Genomic DNA, 22,208 nt, shown 5'->3' with positions numbered 1-22,208 from the left:
AATTTGATCTCTGGTTCCTCTGCCTTTTCTAAAACCAGCTTGAACATCTGGAAGTTCACGGTTCACATATGGCTGAAGCCTGGCTTGGAGAATTTTGAGCATAACTTTACTGGCATGTGAGATGAGTGCAATTGTGCGGTAGTTTGAGCATTCTTTGGGACTGGAATGAAAACTGACCTTTTCCAGTCCTGTGGCCACTGCTGAGTTTTCCAAATTTGCTGGCATATTGAGTGCAGCACTTTTACAGCATCATCTTCCAGGATTTGGAATAGCTCAACTGGAATTCTATCACCTCCACTAGCTTTGTTTGTAGTGATGCTTTCTAAGGCCCACTTGACTTCACATTCCAGGATGTCTGGCTGTAGGTCAGTGATCACACCATCGTGATTCTCTGGGTCATGAAGATCTTTTTTGTACAGTTCTTCTGTGTATTCTTGCCATCTCTTCTTAATATCTTCTGCTTCTGTTAGGTGCATACCATTTCTGTCCTTTATCGAGCCCATCTTTGCATGAAATGTTCCTTTGGTATCTCTGATTTTCTTGAAGAGATCTCTAGTCTTTCCCATTCTGTTGTTTTCCTCTATTTCTTTGTATTGATCACTGAAGAAGGCTTTCTTATCTCTTCTTGCTATTCTTTGGAACTCTGCATTCAGATGCTTATATCTTTCCTTTTCTCCTTTGCTTTTCGCTTCTCTTCTTTTCACAGCTATTTGTAAGGCCTCCCCAGACAGCCATTTTGCTTTTTTGCATTTCTTTTCCATGGGGATGGTCTTGATCCCTGTCTCCTGTACAATGTCACGAACCTCATTCCATAGTTCATCAGGCACTCTATCTATCAGATCTAGGCCCTTAAATCTATTTCTCACTTCCACTGTATAATCATAAGGGATTTGATTTAGGTCATACCAGAATGGTCTAGTGGTTTTCCTTACTTTCTTCAATTTAAGTCTGAATTTGGGAATAAGGAGTTCATGGTCTGAGCCACAGTCAGCTCCTGGTCTTGTTTTTGCTGACTGTATAGAGCTTCTCCATCTTTGGCTGCAAAGAATATAATCAATCTGATTTCAGTGTTGACCATCTGGTGATGTCCATGTATAGAGTCTTCTCTTGTGTTGTTGGAAGAGGGTGTTTGTTATGACCAGTGCATTTTCTTGGCAAAACTCTGTTAGTCTTTGCCCTGCTTCATTCCGTATTCCAAGGCCAAATTTGCCTGTTACTCCAGGTGTTTCTTGACTTCCTACTTTTGCATTCCAGTCCATAGACACCACCAATTCTTAGCTTCCTCAGTTCAGTTCAGTCGCTCAGTCATGTCTGACTCTTTGTGACCCCGTGAATCATAGCATGCCAGGCCTCCCTGTCCATCACCAATTCCTGGAGTTCACTCAAACTCATGTCCATCGAGTCCGTGATGCCATCCAGCCATCTCACCCTCTGCTGTCCCCTTCTCCTCCTGCCCCCAATCCCTCCCAGCATCAGGGTCTTTTCCAATGAGTCAACTCTTCGCATGAGGTGGCCAAAGTATTGGAGCTTCAGCATCAGTCCTTCCAATGAACACCCAGGACTGATCTCCTCTAGGATGGACTGGCTGGATCTCCTTGTAGTCCAAGGGACTCTCAAGAGTCTTCTTCAACACAATTCTTCAGCACTCAGCTTTCTTCACAGTCCAACTCTCACATCCATACATGACCACAGGGAAAACCATAGCCTTGACTAGACGGACCTTTGTTGGCAAAGTAATGTCTCTGCTTTTCAATATGCTATCTAGGTTGGTCATAACTTTCCTTCTAAGGAGTAAACATCTTTTAATTTCATGGCTGTAATCACCATCTGCAGTGATTTTGGAGCCCGCAAAAATAAAGTCTGACGCTGTTTCCACTGTTTCCCCATCTATTTCCCATGAACTGATGGGACCAGATGCCATGATCTTCGTTTTCTGAATGTTGAGCTTTAAGCCAACTTTTCCACTCTCCTCTTTCATTTTGATCAAGAGGCTTTTTAGTTCCTCTTCACTTTCTGCCATAAGGGTGGTGTCATCTGCATATCTGAGGTGATTGATATTTCTCCCAGCAATCTTGATTCCAGCTTGTGCTTCTTCCAGCCCAGCCTTTCTCATGATGTACTCTGCATATAAGTTAAATAAGCAGGGTGATAATATACAGCCTTGATGTACTCCTTTTCCTATTTGGAACCAATCTGTTGTTCCATGTCCAGTTCTAACCGTTGCTTCCTGACCTGCATATAGGTTTCTCAAGAGGCAGGTCAGGTGGTCTGGGATTCCCATCTCTTTCAGAATTTTCCACAGTTTATTGTGATCCACACAGTCAAAGGCTTTGGTATAGTCAATAGAGCAGAAATAGATGTTTTTCTGGAACTTTCTTGCTTTTTCCATGATCCAGCAGATGTTGGCAATTTGATCTCTGGTTCCTCTGCCTTTTCTAAAACCAGCTTGAACATCTGGAAGTTCACGGTTCACGTACTCCTGAAGCCTGGCTTGGAGAATTTTGAGCACTACTTTATTAGCATGTGAGATGAGAGCAATTGTGCAGTAGTTTGAGCATTCTTTGGCATTGCCTTTCTTTGGGATTGGAATGAAAACTGACCTTTTCCAGTCCTGTGGCCACTGCTGAGTTTTCCAAATTTGCTGGCATATTGAGTGCAGCACTTTTACAGCATCATCTTTCAGGATGTGAAATAGCTCAACTGGAATTCCATCACCTCCACTAGCTTTGTTTGTAGTGATGCTTTCTAAGGCCCACTTGACTTCACATTCCAGGATGTCTGGCTATAGGTGAGTGATCATACCGTTGTGATTATCTTAGCTCCCTAAGGCCCAATAAAAATAACCTTCTGAAAACTTTGAGGAAGGTGGCTTCTGACACGGCTTCCAATGAGGCTTGCCTTCTGGTATTTATACCATTGTGTAATCCCCTCCCCATTGGTGGGGACTGGACCCAAGGATTTGGTTGTAACGAACAGAACATGGCAAAAGTGATGGAATGTCACTTCTAAGACTGCTAGAAAAGGCTGTGGCTTCCATTCTGCTAGTGTACTCTCTCTCTGTCTTCCTTGGCCATTCTAGTGAAGCTACCTGTCAAGTTCTGAGATGCTACATGGAGAGACCCACATAGCAAGGAACTAAAGAAAGCTGAGGCCTTGAGTGTGAGAAGAACTGAGTAGCTTTAGTTTAACAGCTTGTGAGATCCGAATCCTGACAACAACCATGTGGGTCACCTAGAAAGTAGATCCTTCCCAGTCAGGCCGTGAGATTACTGCAGCTTGCGACACACCTGGAACCACAGGACTCAGCTAAGCTCTACTGAGGTCCTTTATCCAAAGAAATGAAAATAATAATGAAAGTGAAAAGAAAGTGTTAGTTGCTCAGTCATGTCTGACTCTTTGCGACCCCATGGACTGTATGTAGCCTGCCAGGCTCCTCTGTCCATGGAATTTTCCAGGCAAGAATACTGGAATGGATTGCCATTCCTTTCTCCAGGGGATCTTCCCAATCCAAGGATCAAACCGGCCTCCCACATTTCAGTTTGATTCTTTACCATTTGAGCCACAGGGAAGCCCAGGGTAATAATAATAGTTTTAAGCTATTACGTTTTGGAGTAATTTGTTAGAGAGAAGATGATAACTAGGCTAATATAAAACCTCAAAAGCAAAATATTTTTGTCTTACAAAATATGACAAAATCATGTTTTCAAATTATGTACCTAGCTGGTTAATATGTATCTTTTTTAAAAGGCACAGAGTGTATAAGATGTTTTATTTATTTTTATTTTTTGGCTTGCAGGATCCTAGTTCCTCATCCATGGATGGAACCTGTGCAGTGGAAGTGTGTAGTCTTAACCACTGGACAACTAAGAAATTCCTTTGTTAATGTGTATTCATTATATCTTTTAATATGATACAAGTACATTATTAGCAGGAAATAAATATATATAGTAAGGAAGAGTTCTGGAACAAAATAGTGACACATATGTATAAGTGATGTAATTTTAACACTTAAAGTGATTCTTGGCAAGATGGTTCAATGAAAATTTTTGGATAAAAATGATATATTCTATGGGAAGGAAAAATATACTAACTAAATAATGTTCTTAGGTTATATCTGTTATTGTAGACATCAATCATATCACAGAATGTTATCTGGTGTCCTCATATAGCCTATTGGTATGATTATCATGCAAGAAAACTGCAGGTTATCCTCTTTTCATTAGAATTTTAAACTCACTTTTCATTAGAATTTTAAACTCTAAATATAACCGATCACTTAATATTTAAGGGACATAAATGTCAAATATTTTCTTAAATGGAGTGTGCATGCATGCTCAGTTGTGTCCAATTCTTTGCAACCCATGGACTGTAGCCCACCAGGCTCCTCTGTCCATGGAATTTTCCAGGCAAGAATACTGGGGCAGGTTGCCATTTCCTACTCCAGGGGATCTTCCCAACCCAGGGCTTGAACCTGCATCTCTTGTATCTCCTGTATTGACAGGCAGATTCTTTACCAGCTGGACCACCTGGGAAGCCCTTCTTAAATGGACTAACAATTCTGAAGGATTATCTGTTAATAAGTGAAAGCCTCTTCCTTGAGAAATTAAGATCCCAAGATGGACAGCTATTAGGATGTCCTGCATACAACTCAAACTCTTAGAAACGTCCTTCTCTTTCATCTCTGTTCTTCCTCTGGTTTTGTCAATCTCAACAAAAGGTATTACTGTCTATCAGGTTGCTCAAGACAAAAGTTTGGGCATTCTCCAAAACACTCCACATCATTATACAGGAAGTTTATTGCTCGGATTTCATGTACATCTCAAGTTCCCACCGGTCCAAGTCATCACAGTGTCTCATGACTGCTATTTCTTCCTAGTGAGTCTCTCTACTTCTTTTCTTATTCAAATTCATCCTCCACAGAGCATTCAGGGTTAATCTTTTAAATATGCAAATAAGAACATGTACTCTTATTAAAACAGATCAAGGAATTCTACTGTTTAAATTAAAAAATGGAAACTAACAGACAAAAACCTTGACGAGGGTTACAAGGTTCCTCAAGATCTGACTCTACAAGACTACTCCATCCTTCTTTTTTGTTCCAAGCTGCCCTCTGCTCACAAAGATCTTTCTTCAGTTTCTCCCACGCACCAATTTCTTTGCTTTGGCTTACACACAGAAGGGTTTCCCCCTGGCTAATTCCAATTTATACTTTCAGCCCCAGCTTAGTAAAACCATCCTCCCTTTAACACAAATCTGAATTAGATCTGTTTTATTCTCTTACGGTTTGTAGAGAATTTTCCCTCATCATATTAAGTACAAATTATAGCAATACACTTATTTGTATGCATGTTTACTACTATCTCTTCTGAAGGAAGGTTTGCTTCGTGAACTCCATGTACAGGTTGTCTTCGTTCACCTATGCCTGACACTATGTGCTTTTAAAATATTTGTAGAATAAAACACGAATAAAATTGTTCAAGATCTGGCTTATTATTATTGGTGAAATATTTAAATTACAGCCTTTCATCCATTAAGGAACTTTCTCTTTTATCTTTTTATTTATAATAAAATGCATTAATTTCTGAGAAGTGAAAAGATTCTAATATTTATATTGACATGACTATTCACTTCCTCAATCAATTCAGCTGTAATGATTTATATTTACTTTTTCACTTTACAGTAACTAATTAGGATGTCTATATCAACTAATTATGAATACAAATAATCCCTGTCTAATAGTCAAAAGGGTTATTTCTGAAAGTGACAAAATCTGTCAGGAAAAGAGTGTCAAAGCTATGTTTTATCATGAAAGTACAGTTTCTTTAAAGAATTGGACAACTGAATGGGTTAGCTATTTAAAACAACAAAATTTTAACAGGTAACGAAGCATTACATCAAGCAGGAACTATTATATTAATTTGGCTGCACTGGCTCTTAGTTGCAGCATGCAGGATCTAGTTCCTTGACCAGGGATTGAACTTACACTCCTGCTTTTGGACTGTGAAGTCTTCGCCACTGGGCCACAAGGGAAGTCCCAGGAATTATTTTAAAATGAGCAAGACAACATGATTATAAAGGAACTTTTTTGATGCATTCATTTTATTCTCAGCTTTATAACACAGTTATTTAATCAATGTAGAGTTTACTGTGTTAAATTGTATTTAAATGTATTCAAAGTTTTTAATGCATTAAAAAAAATCCATTTTGGGGGCTTCCCTGTGGCTCAGATGGCCAAGAATTCACCTCCAATGCACGAGACCTGGGTTTGATCTCTGGGTTGGGAAGATCCTCTGGAGAAGGGAATGGCAACCCATTCTAGTATTCTTGCCTGGGAAATCCCATGGACAGAGGAGTCTAGTGGGCTACAGACTGTGGGGTTGCAAACAGTCAGACATGACTGAGCGACTAACACACTTTCAATGCATTTTTGCGATCTATTATAATATGATAATAGAAAATTTATGAAACCAATATAAAATTCAATGACTAAAGATAAAAATTTTATTAACAGGTGCCAGTTTCATTCCCTAAATAAGAAATATGATTCATTAATTTGCTTAAAGATCACTAATATGTAGCTTTTCAGAATACTTAAAATGTATTCCCATGATATAAATATTTTGTTTTACTATTAACTGGATTTATTATTCAAAAACTTATAATCAGTGCTACAACCAATTTATACCATACAATAAATGACGTATATTGTTAAAATCAAATGTTCTCAGAGTCAGTCTCATTGAAACATACCTTTTTGATTCATGCATTCACTTACAGTTTGCTTACAATTGCTTCATAGAGATAGGAATATGTACATTACAAGATTTTATTGATTTATTATAGAATATATTAAGCATACTCAGACAGAAAAAGCTAGCTGTGGGGCTAGTATCATGTAACAGCAAACTGCAGAGTATTTTAGAGCAAAATTAGTGTTGGCATAAAAGCTAAATGCATAAACTGGACCAGTAAAGATAATATTTAGTAAGTTCACTAACAAATCAGGTCTTGGAGTTGTACACTTTGCTCATGATGAAAGGAATATTATATAAAATAATGAAAAAAGAAAGTGAAAGTTGCTCAGTTGAGTCCCACTCTCTGCAACCCCATGGATTACAGTCCATGGAATTCTCCAGGCCAGAATACTGGAGTAGATAGCCATTCCATTCTTCAGGGGATCTTGGGGATCTTCCCAATTCAGGGATAGAACCCAGGTATCCTGCATTGCAGGAGGATTCTTTACCACTGAGCCACTGGGGAAGCCCATGATATATAATAATATTTAATTTAGCTTTACATACATTGGAGTACAGACCCAAAACAATCATAATGTGCTACCTGTGGAAATATTTCAGCAAACAAAGGTTGAAAAACCACTGTTATTTCATTTTAAAAGTAAAATGCTAAGAATTTCAAATATTATCTCACAAGCAGTTATTTAATGCCATAAGACATTATGAAATTTTAATCTATTAATACTTCCTTATATGTATGTGAAATACCATGTGATGTTACATATGAATACTAAAGAGTGTACTTAACATAAAACTTAAAAAACAATCAATGCAAATTAACTTCTTTATCTTATACCAATGCAAGAAGGATACTTAAAACTCTGCCTAGTGAATATGTATTACTACTAAAGGGAATTAAGAGTCAAGAAAGGTTAGGAAACACTGCTATAACATTGCTGAGGTTTTTGATCATTTTAAACCCAGAAAAGTTTCAATTAATGATGGAGGAAGTAAAGTCATTGATTTTTATACTGCCAAGTGAAATGCAGCAAGCTAGAATAACTGGTTAGTTTTATTAAGGTATCTTATTAAGATGGCTTATTAACTACTCACTATTGTTTTCACAGGGCTTTATGCTGATACTAAACTTTAAAATGTAGGATTCTTTCCTTCCTAACTTTCATAAAAGTCATATATAATTAGCACTGAATGAAATTTTCTAATGTCAACATTTCAAATTTTGATTAAGAGGGAATACAAATCAACCTTCTTCAAGTTTAATTCAAAAGACTGGCAACATCCGTTGGGAGACTAGAAGAGATAATATATCAATGTACCTTCAAACTTCAGACTAAGCCAGGGGCCTACAAAGTAAAAGTAATATTCAACTTATTAAGCAGAGTCAGCACAGTCATTTTCTCTATCCGACTTATCTTTGATTCATAAAAACCAAATATTCTCAAATTGAAATAAACAGGGGCTAGAATACAATCACAGCCTTACTGTTGATAGATATAATAACCCATCTACCCAGATGATTGAAATAAAGACAAAGCAACAGTTGAAAAAAGTGGTGCAGGTAATGACCATAAAGTAAGACACAGAAATTCAGAGAGTGGTAGGCTTACTGGACAGTATATAATTAAAAACCTGGTCAATTTCCACAGAGTGGGAAGAACCACAGTTTTTCAGCTCCACTGTATGACTATTATTTCTGAACATGAAACACCATTCAATAGAAATCATACAAACTAGGAAAACTAAGTAAGCTGTTCTTATTTTTGAATAAGGGTAAACGAGAAGTGCACTCTGAGAGTGTCTTTTTCATCTATAGAGTATTCAGGGCTAAATCTAGGGAGAGGTGAATGGGACACTCAATTCAGATGAACAATTGAAAGAGGTGTAAAAACGCTCATTATGAAGATAAATAATATTTTAATGCAACATTTCAAAAAATAAAAAGTAACACAAAAACCCCATGATAAAAAAACCCCCCAAAGTTAAATAAAAGATCAGTACCTAGTCTAAGATTGATAAAATCTCTAAGGCAAAACTTCTTTATAGTGAGTTTCTTTAAAAGATCAATTTTGATAAAAGGTTGAATGGTTTAGGTCTATCTTCTATGATTTACATAAGCACAGAATATTTGAGTAAGAAAAATTTCTAAAGTAAATTTTAATAATAAATCCCTAAATATTGTTTGAAGGCACTTGACATCTTAAATCCCCATGTCTAAGCCCTCTCTGATTTTTAAGCTCTAAACTCTTTGGTATATGCTAAGTAGGTTTCCCCAAACTAGACTGACTGACTCTAGTGCCAAAGTAGCTTCTTTTAACTCATTACATGGCGGATAGAATGGTCTTCGCTTGAATTAATTACAGTAGGGGTTACAAGATGGTAGTTTTCTGATTCTATTACTCCATGTTAACTCCCATTCTCCTTCCATGGGGCTTCCCAGGTGGTACGGTGGTAAAAGAATCCACCTGCCAAAACAGGAGACACAAGAGATGCAGGTTCAAGCCTTGGGTTGGGAAGATCCCCTGGAGTAGAAAATGGCAACCCACTCCAGTATTCTTGCTTGGAAAAATCCAAGGACAGAGGAGCCTGGCGGGCCACAGTCCACGCAGTCACAGAGTGGGACGCGACTGAGCACAATAGCACAGCACATTCTTCTTTACAAAAGGCATTCTTCCTTTCTAACTTCCATCTTTTTTTTAAAAAAAAGTATCTTTATAGATCCTAAGTGTAACAATTAAGGATTTTATAATCAAATACACTTCTTTTGATGCATACATTGTTTCAATTTTGGTCTATGGGAACTTTGTCAAGCTGTTCCCGTGCCCTTTCTACATGACTCTATTAGTCTCTGAGCAAAAACCAGAAAGTTCTTGCTCTCTGGTACAAAATAATCTAGACTCACTGTACTTTCCATGATCCAGACCCAGAAGCTTTGATACCCTTTAATAAGAAATGTAGTCAGAAACCAAAATTTGGGTGTTTAGGTGTATCCCTTGCTTCTAAGGCCTTTTCAATAAATAAAGCTAAGGAAAAATATACATTTTTTTAAATCAAAATTCATACTGATAGTTTCAACTCAAATTGAGTATTACAGTTTCTTTTTCTTAATGCCATTTATTTTACAGTGTAAATTTTGGCTCCTAATAATATTTACATAGCTCCTTAGTCCAACAATATAAAGAAAAGTTTTAAGATTTTAATAACCAGTAGTACAACTAAGTATGAATATACTGAGCAAAGTTTAAGATTACTTTGCATTTCTTCTTGTCCTTAAAACATACGCCTTTAATGATGCATAGTCAGTCTAACAGTCAAAAGACACTTGAGTTAATTATTTTCTCTCTATAAGAATCTAACCAATCTGATATAGTCAGGTATATTTATTTCTATTTGTATTCGTTTTCATGGGTGCTTTTTAATTTTTTCATTTGATTTTAATTTCTAAATATTTAAAACACACACACGGTTCAAAAGTCAAACTATACAAAAAGACATAGTTCAAAAAGTTGCATTACCATCCTATGCCTGTGTCTCTTTCCTATCTACCTCCAAAGGATAAACATCCGTCCTGTTCTTTTTATCCTTATTTCTCACTTGTATTATAAATACTTGATTTTTTTTCCAATTAGCAATATGTCAATCAATATTCATTTACAGACAGCTTCCTTACTATTTTCCCTGGTGGCTCAGACAGTAAAGCATCTGCCTATGATGTGGGAGATTCGGGTTCGATCCCTGGGTCAGGAAGATCCTCTGGAGAAGGAAATGGCAACCCACTCCAGTATTCTTACCTGGAAAATCCCGTGGATGGAGGAGCCTGGTAGGCTACAGTCCATGGGGTCGCAGAGTTGGAAATGACTGAGCAACTAAACTTTCACTTTCACTTACTATTGTATCTTTTTTTTACAGTTGCACTGTATCACACTAAGCACTACCCCAGGTGGTGCAGTGGTACAGAATCTGCCTGCAATGCAGGAGACTCAGGAGATGCAGGATTGATTCTTGGATTGGGAAGATCCCCTGGAGTAGGAAATGGCAACCCACTCCAGTGTGCTCGCCTGTAAAATTCCATGGACAGAGCCACCTGACAGGCCACAGTCATGGGGTTGCAAAGAGGCAGACATGACTAAGTAAGCACATGTATTACACTATGCAAATATATGCACGGTTTATTCATCTACTCTCCGATTTGGGTTGTTTCTGTTTGCTATTAAAAATAATACTGTAGGGGTTCTCTGATGGTCCATTGGTTAAGACTGTGCTTCCACTGCAGGGGGCACAGGTTTGATCCCTGATCAGTGAACTAGGATCTCACATGCCACTCAGTGCATTCACTAAATAACAGTAATGATGATAATAATACTACAGTTCTTAGGAGGAATTCCTTAGAAGGAATTCCTAAAAGTGATTTTCCTTAGTCAAAGGGCAAATGTAATTTTGTTGTGTGTGCGTGCTAAGTTGCTTCAGTAGCATCCAACTCTTTGTGACCCTACAGACTGCAGCCTGCCAGGTTTCCCGGTCCATGGGATTCTCCAGGCAAGAATACTGGAGTGGTTGCCATGTCTTCATCCAGGGGATCTTCCTGACCTTGGAATAAAACTGGCATCTCATATTTCTCCTGCATTGGTAGGCTATTTCTTTACCACTAGCGCCACCTGGGAATCCCGTGATTTTGTTAGATACCATCAAATTCTCCACCATAGGGCTTTTTTTTTTTCTCCCACTATTTTGCAATCCCACCAGTAATGTATGAGAAAGCACAGAATCCTCTTTACTTTTAGTTTCCAAGATCTGTGTGGAGAATCACTTTTTCCATTTACATGACATCTACAACATCTCTGAGGCAAAAATATTATTTTTCTAACTCACTCATTTCTGGTTCCAAAGAAGTAATAATAATTTTTAATCTAAAATGTATATTATAAGTAGAAGATATTCTTCAGTCTATGGCTTGCATTTATAAAGTGTATATTTTTCAAAGTACTTCTATATACATGCGTATTATTTCATTCTCACAATTACGTTTAGTAGTGACAGCAAGTCTATCAGCTCCATCTTCCAGATGAGGAAACTGAGAAGAAACACAATCTAATTAATTTGTACACACCCAGTTAATGACAGCCAAGGGCCCTTAGTTTACTGGTATTTCTACTAAATACTTGGTTGCCTTCCTCTTAACTTTCAACTCTAGTATTTTATTATATGTTCAAATCAGATCAGATCAGATCAGTTGCTCAGTCGTGTCCGACTCTTTGCGACCCCATGAATCGCAGCATGCCATCACCAACTCCTGGAGTTCACTGAGACTCACTTCCATTGAGTCAGTGATGCCATCCAGCCATCTCATCCTCTGTCGTCCCCTTCTCCTCTTGCCCCCAATCCCTCCCATCATCAGAGTCTTTTCCAATCAGTCAACTCTCCGCATGAGGTGGCCAAAGTACTGGAGTTTCAGCTTTAGTATCATTCCTTCCAAAGAAATCCCAGGGCTGATCTCCTTCAGAATGGACTGGTTGGATCTCCTTGCAGTCCAAGGGACTCTCAAGAGTCTTCTCCAACACCACAGTTCAAAAGCATCAATTCTTTGGCGCTCAGCCTTCTTCACAGTCCAACTCTCACATCCATACATGACCACAGGGAAAACCATAGCCTTGACTAGACGAACCTTTGCTGGCAAAGTAATGTCTCTGCTTTTCAATATGCTATCTAGGTTGGTCATAACTTTCCTTCTAAGGAGTAAGCGTCTTAATTTCATGGCTGCAGTCACCATCTGCAGTGATTTTGGAGCCCCCCAAATAAAGTCTGACACTGTTTCCACTGTTTCCCATCTATTTCCCATGAACTGATGGGACTGGATGCCATGATCTTTGTTTTCTGAATGTTGGGCTTTAAGCCAACTTTTTCACTCTCCACTTTCACTTTCATCCAGAGGCTTTTTAGTTCCTCTTCACTTTCTGCCATAAGGGTGGTGTCATCTGCCTATCTGAGGTTATTGATATTTCTCCTGGCAATCTTGATTCCAGCTTGTGCTTCTTCCAGCCCAGCCTTTCTCATGATGTACTCTGCATATAAGTTAAATAAACAGGGTGACAATGTACAGCCTTGACGTACTTCTTTTCCTATTTGGAACCAGTCTGTTGTTCCATGTCCAGTTCTAACTGTTGCTTCCTGACCTGCATATAGGTTTCTCAAGAGGCAGGTCAGGTGGTCTGGTATTCCCATCTCTTTCAGAATTTTCCACAGTTTATTGTGATCCACACAAAGGTTTTGGCATAGTCAATAAAGCAGAAATAGATGTTTTTCTGGAACTCTCTTGCTTTTTCCATGATCCAGCGGATGTTGGCAATTTGATCTCTGATTCCTCTGCCTTTTCTAAAACCAGCTTGAACATCTGGAAGTTCATGGTTCACGTACTCCTGAAGCCTGGCTTGGAGAATTTTGAGCATTAGTTTACTAGCGTGTGAGATGAGTGCAATTGTGCGGTAGTTTGAGCATTCTTTGGGACTGGAATGAAAACTGACCTTTTCCAGTCCTGTGGCCACTGCTGAGTTTTCCAAATTTGCTGGCATATTGAGTACAGCACTTTCACAGCATCATCTTTCAGGATTTGGAATAGCTCAACTGGAATTCTATCACCTCCACTAGCTTTGTTCGTAGTGATGCTTTCTAAGACCTACTTGACTTCACATTCCAGGATGTCTGGCTGTAGGTCAGTGATCACACCATCGTGATTATCTGGGTCGTGAAGATCTTTTTTGTACAGTTCTTCTGTGTATTCTTGCCATCTCTTCTTAATATCTTCTGCTTCTGTTAGGTGCATACCATTTCTGTCCTTTATCAAGCCCATCTTTGCATGAAATGTTCCTTTGGTATCTCTGATTTTCTTGAAGAGATCTCTCGTCTTTCCCATTCTGTTGTTTTCCTCTATTTCTTTGCATTGATCGCTGAAGAAGGCTTTCTTATCTCTTCTTTGGAACTCTGCATTCAGATGCTTATATCTTTCCTTTTCTCCTTTGCTTTTCACTTCTCTTCTTTTCACAGCTATTTGTAAGGCCTCCTCAGACAGCCATTTTGCTTTTTTGCGTTTATTTTCCATGGGGATGGTCTTGATCCCTATCTCCTGTACAATGTCACAAACCTCCGTCCATAGTTCATCAGGCACTCTATCTATCAGATCTAGGCCCTTAAATCTATTTCTCACTTCCACTGTAAGAGAAACCCAAGTAAGACGGTAGGTGTTGCAAGAGGGCATCAGAGGGAAACACACTGAAACCATACTCACAGGAAACTAGTCAATCTAATCACACTAGGACCACAGCCTTGTCTAACTCAATGAAACTAAGCCATGCCCGTGGGGCAACCCAAGATGGGCGGGTCATGGTGGAGAGATCTGACAGAATGTGGTCCACTGGAGAAGGGAACGGCAAACCACTTCAGTATTCTTGCCTTGAGAACCCCATGAACAGTATGAAAAGACAAAATGATAGGATACTGAAAGAGAAACTCCCCAGGTCAGTAGGTGCCCAATATGCTACTGGAGATCAGTGGAGAAATAACTCCAGAAAGAATGAAGGGATAGAGCCAAAGCAAAAAGAATAACCAGCTGTGGATGTGACTGGTGATAGAAGCAAGGTCCGATGCTGTGAAGAGCAATATTGCATAGGAACCTGGAATGTCAGGTCCATGAATCAGGGCAAATTGGAAGTGGTCAAACAAGAGATGGCAAGAGTGAATGTCGACATTCTAGGAGTCAGCGAACTGAAATGGACTGGAATGGGTGAATTTTATTACATGCTAGTGTCACTTATTAGATAAAAGTATTAGGATCACAGACTTATTCATTATATTTACTTCACATATAATAGAAGTATGAAGGCTATTAATTAGTCATGTTCATCTTTTAAGCATATTTTAGAAAATAAAGCTTACTTGTTTGGGTTTAGCTCAAGACTTTTATAAACTGTAAAGTGCTGAACAAGTCTAGTAATAAAATTCGTTCTGGAAAAATACACCATATTTTAATTTAAAGTAAGATTCAGTTATGTAAGCATTAGTAACAGATGAGTATAGTGAATTACCTCTTGACTATATATACAATTATGAACTTCTAAAATCTTACAAAATCAAATGCAAAGTACCTTGCAAGAATGCATTAAAGTTCAAAGCCTCCTTTGTACTAAACAATGTTTCTTTGCATTTTCTAAAAAGGCAATAAAAAAGTTCTATTCCAGTTGTAAAATATTTTGGCCTAAATTAATTAGACTGATTAATCCTTGAGAATGGCAACACAGATTTGCCCTATCAAGTGAGTTTCAAGAAAATATTAAAGGATGACATTAACAAATGTTATAAATTGAGAGTCCTCAAACGAAAGTAGTGAAATCAATGTGTAAATATAAACTCTGATTTTGGTCTGTTTCATAATGTAAACTGTTTTCCATAAAACACAATCTGTACATTTGTCATTTAGTTTTGAAGATAAATGTCATTTATTTTTGAAGTTGAAAAATAACAAAAAGACTTTAGACCCACATATAAAAGGTATTCTTTTTATCCTTTTCTGAGACGCTGACCTGTATATTCATTTAAAAATGAACACCACATCTTTACGTTATTAAATCTTTGTTTTGATCTATTAGTATTCACCAAAGTGCCATTTTATAAAACCTCACACTGAATGGACAAGGCTGGAGGTGACCATCTGCAGCTTTAGAGTCTGTGTTTGAATTGATGAAAAGAGCTTTGTGTTTTCATTGCCAAGTTTGATTCTTCCAGTCATTAGGCATTCCCCTCAGATCACATCAATGAAGCCGTACTCTCTTACACCCATGTGTTAAATTCTCTTCTCCTCATGGTTTCCTTTGCCAGCTCTACTCAAGAATGACTACTGGGCCTTAGCCACATTCTTCTCACAGCTGTGTCAAAAAGAGCATCAGAAAGTCTTCTTAAAACCCATATGTGTATCTGGTCAGTTCTCAGTCTTAGGGTCACCTCACATTGTGGTGTGATTATACAGAGATTCATTCTTGTTCTTGAACTGTGCTACTCCCATCATTCTGGGAAAGATTAGGCCCTCCAGTCAGTAGTAGAGAACTTCTTGGGACACTGATGTGAAATACACATAGCTCAGAAAGCAGATTAGTAAACTAAAGAAGGTGACATTTCAAGATTTTGAGCATGTTTATGTTATTTTTACCATTATGTAGCTTGTCAAATGGTGTAACACAAAAAGAAAGAAGACACACTTTCACTATGCTTTTGGATACTATTGTATGTGAAGGAAAAAGCTGAATGATGATGCTGTTCCAAGAACTATTAGTTTGAATGCTATACATGTCAAAGTAATTAAAAAAATTAAAATAGTTAAGTTCAGTAATAGGTTCCAAAATACTATTTACTATATAAAAATTTCACTTCTGGTTAGTCTTTCCATAGGAACAGCTAATGAAGTAATCTATAGTAGCAAAATTATTCTTTTCTTTATACTTAGGTTAAGAACTGAAGAAAAAAATGATATTTGTTGAGTTGCTCAGGAATATATTAATAAAACAATATAAGAAAGAAAGGAGGAGGATTTTAGCTGCTATTATACACTATATTGCTATAGAATGCATTCTTTTCTCTGTAAATGTAAATGATGAAGAATGAAGTTTATGCGAGGACTGTGTTTATGATTTCACTATCAGACAGAGTTACCGTGAAAGAAACAATATTCTTTCATTTATAGAGGGCTAAATGTGCACTTGGGAAAAATCCTTTAGTGGGGGATATAGACAAACACGAAATAATGGGAAGAAAGAATCAAACATGGAATCTTACAATCCAAGTAAAATTTGTATTTCTAGTTGTTCTTGGGTTCAATTTAGAATTTTTCAATTATATTCTGGGAATAAATCCTATATCTAGTAAAGCAGTATACAGCAGACTTTAGATGAATACACTGACAATTTATTAAAAAAAAACAGACCCTGATTTATGCAAGCATGTAAACATTCTCTGTATCAATAGATAGATACATTATATCCAATCATCTGTGCTTTTAAGAGTAGAGAAAGCAAAAGAGGAATTTCTGAATGAGTTTTCAAGTATAATCAGGTTGAGCAACATACAGGCAGGACGATGAAAACTTTAAAAAATCGAATTTCTACAATAGCTTCCTTTTTTTCCTTGAGTACAAAAGAAGTATGTAAAATATTTAGTGGTTGGTGATATTAAGTACCTTTCCTAGGAAGTTCAAATCACTTTATATATCTTATTTTTATCAATTCTAAAACTATTTTCAGGTAAGATAGATGAGTTCTCCTATCTTTATGAAGTACCCTGGGGTCAAGGGTTAAACAATTAAGAAGGCTTTTAACTGGAGCTAAGAATAGAAACCTAGGAAAATGGTACTGATTAGAGCATAAGACCACTCTAAGGAATTTGCATTTCATGTATATGCATGAAAATCACAATAGGACATCTCTGCAGTGTAAGAACTCTCGTACTTTTTTCAGCTTGTCAAGTTTCAGTTAAAGTGTACTTGATCATCATTAAGTGTGTCCTATAATTTCCCTAATAAAGGTCCATATAGTCAAAGCCATGGTTTTCCCAGTAGTCATGTACAGACATGAGAGTTGGACCATAAAGAAGGCTGAGCATCAAAGAATTGATGCTTTCAAATTATGGAGCTTGAGGAGACTTTTGGGAGGCCCTTGGACAGCAAGGAGATTTAACCAGTCAATCCTAAAGGAAATCAACCCTGAATATTCATGGGAAGGACTGATGCTGGAGTTGAAGCTCCAATACTTTGGCTATCTGATGCAGAGCCAACTGACTGGAAAAGAGCCTGATGCTGAAGAAAAGACCTGAAGAAAAGACCCTGAAGGCAAAAGAAGCGGGCAGAAGAGGATGAGATGGTTAGATGCATCACTGACTCAATGGACATGAATTTGAGCAAACTCTGGGAGACAGTGGAAAACAGAGGAGCCTGGTGTACTGCAGTGCATGGGGTCGTAAAGAGTCAGACATGACTTAGTGACTGAACACTAATAAATAATTTCCCTAAAATAATAGGAACTCGTATTTTTTATTTCAATTACTGTAACACTGGGATTAATAAAAAACAATAAAAATTCCTGCATTTTAGTCTTAAAAAGAAACTATATGAGTCTCTTATTCAACACTTCTATTCTTTTTCTCTCATTCCTCTCATGATCATCTGAAACGTGTTTTATCTATCTTAGTAGGCTGAGATGAATACTAGTCCAACTCTAGATCACCTAGTGAAGACAGACTCCGAAATGAAGAAGCCAATTAAATGTAAGAAGTCATGTTGTGATTTAACTTTTTAGGCCCTACTTTCAGGCTGTTTATGATTCATTCCATAAAATTAACTATAAAAGGGAACTTAACAGGGACAGGGCAGATACTTAGGTTTAGAGAATCCCTCTTCTTCTTTACCCTGGATCTTTTACTTTCCACTTCACTGGAATTTCTCAATTTTAATAATCACAGATTAATCCTTCCCTGGTAGAAAGAAATGAGCTAGACAATTAAAACTATGTTTCTTTTTCATGTCAAAGTGAGACGTTCCTTGAAGATCAAGGTATAAGCCTCAATTCTCTAGTTTTATAAAGAAATGAATATAACCATATCACCTATCAAACATGGTAGGTATTTCTGTATATAATAAAAGTAGCTCTAAGGAAAGCTACTTTATGTACTCAGTGTGTAAGAGAGGGGATCACTATACAAATATATAATGGAATTAAAGTTTTTATAAAATACATACTTGTTTGATAGAGTACAAGATGTATTTCATAAGTTAAATAGGTATTTAATTTAAAAACATGTGTTATGATTAAAAAACCCAGAACATTAAATTCTTAAAAAGCGTATCATGTGTTTAAGAATAAAAATTAAGCATGTTAGATCATGTATATTTTGTGATGACTGTTTAGGAAGCATCTGAGTCCATTTTCCATATATAAAGGACATAAAAAAACTATATCTAATTACTTCTAGATTTAGAAGGTGTTGTCCAAAGCTGATGGGGGTGTTCAGTTGTACATAAACTATCACAAATAAATTAACTATTTGACTTATTATTTGCTGAGGTACATATCATACTTCACAGAGCTTTTAAAACCTCAAATATAAAAACGATTGTGAAGAAATTTCCAGAAAAGTTTCAAATCCTCATTTACTAATAATACTAATAAATCCAAGTAAACTTTCAACATTTTATTAAATATGGATTTAAACCTTATGCTGAGTTGAGAATTTAAGAGGTGTACTCCTTGATTCAATTAACAAGTATCATATTTACAAAGCATTCACAGTACATCTAGTATTGCTTTGCAACTTGTAGTCCAACCAAGAATTTACAGGGAAAATAGCAAGATAAAGTTGGCAAGAAGTAGAATAATTTTAATGAAAACACAGTATTAATGCAACTACGTAAAAAATTCATTGACGCCTTTCACATTAAACTTTGTAAAACTATTTGAGCAGAATCACTTATCATTATAGTTAATATCAGATTCTGGAACTAGCAACAAAACTATAAAGCTTAGTGGTCTTTTGATGAAAATTGTAGGTTTTTTTTTTTAAATAATAGTACGCTTTAAAAAAAAAAAAAAGTCAAGAAACTGGAAATGCTCTGTTCCCCTTCCCAGCGCCCAGAGTCATCTACCCTGTTTTATAATTCAACCTGCAAACAGATTAAGCAGCTAAGTTTGTGGAAAGTATGTTTGCTCTCCGCTAAGAACCGTTGTGTGACACTATGGCGACTCCCCTGATACCTCAAAGTGAACTACAGACTGCTCTCACTCATCAGCAGGGAAACCAGGCTGAGAATTCACAACTTCTTTGTAACTTCAACTTCTTCATAGAAATCAGTATTTGGCCAACGGCAGGAAAGACTTTTATTAGCTTTACACGCTCTTTTCTTTTTTTTTTTAAAATAGCATTCAAAAGCCACAGGATGCCCTATATTTCAGAAAGAAATGTTTTATGCTGATTTTTGAAATTTTAATTATGCAATTAAAAATTAGAATGCCTGCAAATGTTAAGTAACTGATTTTTTTAAAGTACAGAAAGAAAATTCTAAATAGTTGATACATTTTTCTTCTTGAAGATATATTAAAAGTTTACAATTTTAGTCCAACCTATTCATTATATAGTTATAGTTTATGAGGAAATAAACATCAGTGTAAATTTGGCCCACAGTAAAGATGGTACGTGATGAAAGTTATTTCATTTTAAAACCTAGATCTTTGAGAGGTTTTCTAACCACATCAGTCTGGCTGTAAATACTTTTAGGTAACTGTGTAGCTTAAATACGTTAATTACAGTAAAATATATTAAAAAATCCCTTTGGGAACTTTTGCTGTAGGCCAGAAGAAGCGTATCTGTAGATGGAAAGACAGGTGGAAAAATACAGCACAAAGAATCAGATTTTATAATCGCTTGTGATAAAAACATCATTTAGTGGACTAGTGCATCAGTTTTCTTTTAAATAAATGAGGACTATGGAAGGTCTAGGCAGAACTATTAAGAGAAGTTTTTTATAACAAAGATCTCATGTTCTTAACCTTTTTTTTAGCCTCCATGTAAATCTCTGCATCCAGGATTGGCAAAAAAAAACAAAACAAACCCTAAAAGGCAAATCACTATGTGCTCTTCTTCCACAAACATATACATTTAAAAGAGACCTACCTAAGGAGAGTAATGTTGAAGGCAAAGGAATGGATTTCCATTGGTGAAATTTTAGGTATCACCCAGATACCTGGGCCAAGAAGTTATTTTTGGTTTGTGAAGTCTGGCATTCATCACATTTTACCCTATAAGTGACTATCTGCCTATAAATATTGGCTACTTTATGGATAGTAATTCTGTACAACTTTCCTTTCCAAATATACTCAGGTTAAAAAACTTAAGAAAAATATTTACTCAAACAAATAAAATATACATTTAAAATACAATTATTAGAAATAGTGGTCTCTCTGTCCTATTTACTGAAGATTTCAGGTCTTTTAAATGTAATTAAACTTGATGGAAGTCTGTGGTTAGAACAAGCTGATCACTAGCAAGTGTGTGTGCTCAATTACTCAGTTGTGTCTGACTCTTCTGTGACCCATGGATTGTAGCCTGCCAGGTGCCTCTGTCCATGGGATTCTCCAGATAAGAATACTGGAGTGGTTTCCATTTCCTCCTCTAGGAGATCTTCCTGATCCAGGGATCAAATAAATCCCTGTCCTTGTGTCTCCTGCATTGGCAGGTGGATTCTTTACTACTATGCCACCAGGGAAACCCTTTTCTGTCATTATATCAAACTATTAAATTGTTCTAGTCTGGCAAGCCACTCCAGTACTCTTGCCTAGAAAATCCCATGGATGGAGGAGCCTGGTAGGCTGCAGTCCATGGGGTCGCTACAAGTTGGACTCGACTGAGCGACTTCACTTTCACTCTTCACTTTCATGCATTGGAGAAGGAAATGGCAACCCACTCCAGTGTTCTTGTCTGGAGAATCCCAGGGACAGGGGAGCCTGGTGGGCTGCTGTCTATGGGGTTGCACAGAGTCGGACACGACTGAAGCGACTTAGCAGCAGCAGCAGTAGTCTGTATGTTCATAAGCATTTATAGAGTACCCACTTAACAGCTGGCATCTGTGCCAAGTACTTGGAAGCAATGGGGATACAAAGATGAACAGAACACCATCTATGGCTTGGAAAAGCTCCATGATGACTAATTTTGCAGGGATCAGAGTAGATAGGATACAGATATACAAAGCAATTTTAACACCTAGCTGATTAAGACTTCTAATAAGGGTATGGACTGAGTATTATGAAAGCATTAAAGAATGGAAATATAAAGAAGCATCATAGGGGTAACATTTAGATCAGAATTTAAGGAATACAAAAATCTGGCAAGGCAGTAAAAGGGAGGAATATTTTCTAAGAAGATGAAATGGCATGAGCAGAGATACTGTGGTAGGGCATCATGGGGGAAGATGATACTAAAACAATGGGAGAAACCCAGTGACAGGCCTCCGGCACCCCACTCCAGTACTCTTGCCTGGAAAATCCCATGGATGGAGGAGCCTGGTAGGCTGCAGTCCATGGGGTCGCTAGAGTCGGACATGACCGAGCAACTTCATTTTCACTTTTCACTTTCACGCATTGGAGAAGGAAATGGCAACCCAATCCAGTGTTCTTGTCTGGAGAATTCCAGGGACGGCGGAGCCTGGTGGGCTGCTGTCTATGGGGTCGCACAGAGTCAGACACGACTGGAGTGACTTAGCAGCAGCAGCAGCATAACATGCTAAGTTGTTTAAACTTTAACTTGCAGGGGTTGAAGAGTCCCTGAAAGATTTAAAATAGGGAAATAATATAACCTGATTAGTGTTTTAGAAAAATTAACTCTGGTGGCGGTAAGGAAGACAAATTTTGAGAGAGCTACAGGCAGGTAAACTAG

At 37.3% G+C, this 22,208-nt stretch overlaps 1 protein-coding gene across 6 annotated transcripts in view; it reads right to left on the bottom strand.

The window, feature by feature from the left end:
• The window catches only part of MIPOL1 (mirror-image polydactyly 1), a 313,865-nt gene that overhangs the window by 27,590 nt on the left and 264,067 nt on the right, over positions 1-22,208 (bottom strand). Inside the window, exon 13 of one of the 6 annotated variants that reach the window (XM_027520988.1) lies at positions 21,996-22,096. The exons of the other annotated variants lie outside the window; for them this stretch is intronic. Within the exon in view, the coding sequence (XP_027376789.1) occupies positions 22,072-22,096 (25 nt within the window). The 3' untranslated portion in view covers positions 21,996-22,071. Of the gene's footprint in view, positions 1-21,995; positions 22,097-22,208 lie in introns of those variants that run through there. 6 annotated transcript variants of the gene reach the window in all.

This window comes from Bos indicus x Bos taurus, chromosome 21 (assembly GCF_003369695.1).
Source record: "Bos indicus x Bos taurus breed Angus x Brahman F1 hybrid chromosome 21, Bos_hybrid_MaternalHap_v2.0, whole genome shotgun sequence".
NCBI lineage: Eukaryota > Metazoa > Chordata > Mammalia > Artiodactyla > Bovidae > Bos > Bos indicus x Bos taurus.
Note: the sequence above shows the minus strand (reverse complement) of the source record. Positions and strands in the feature narration are given on the sequence as shown.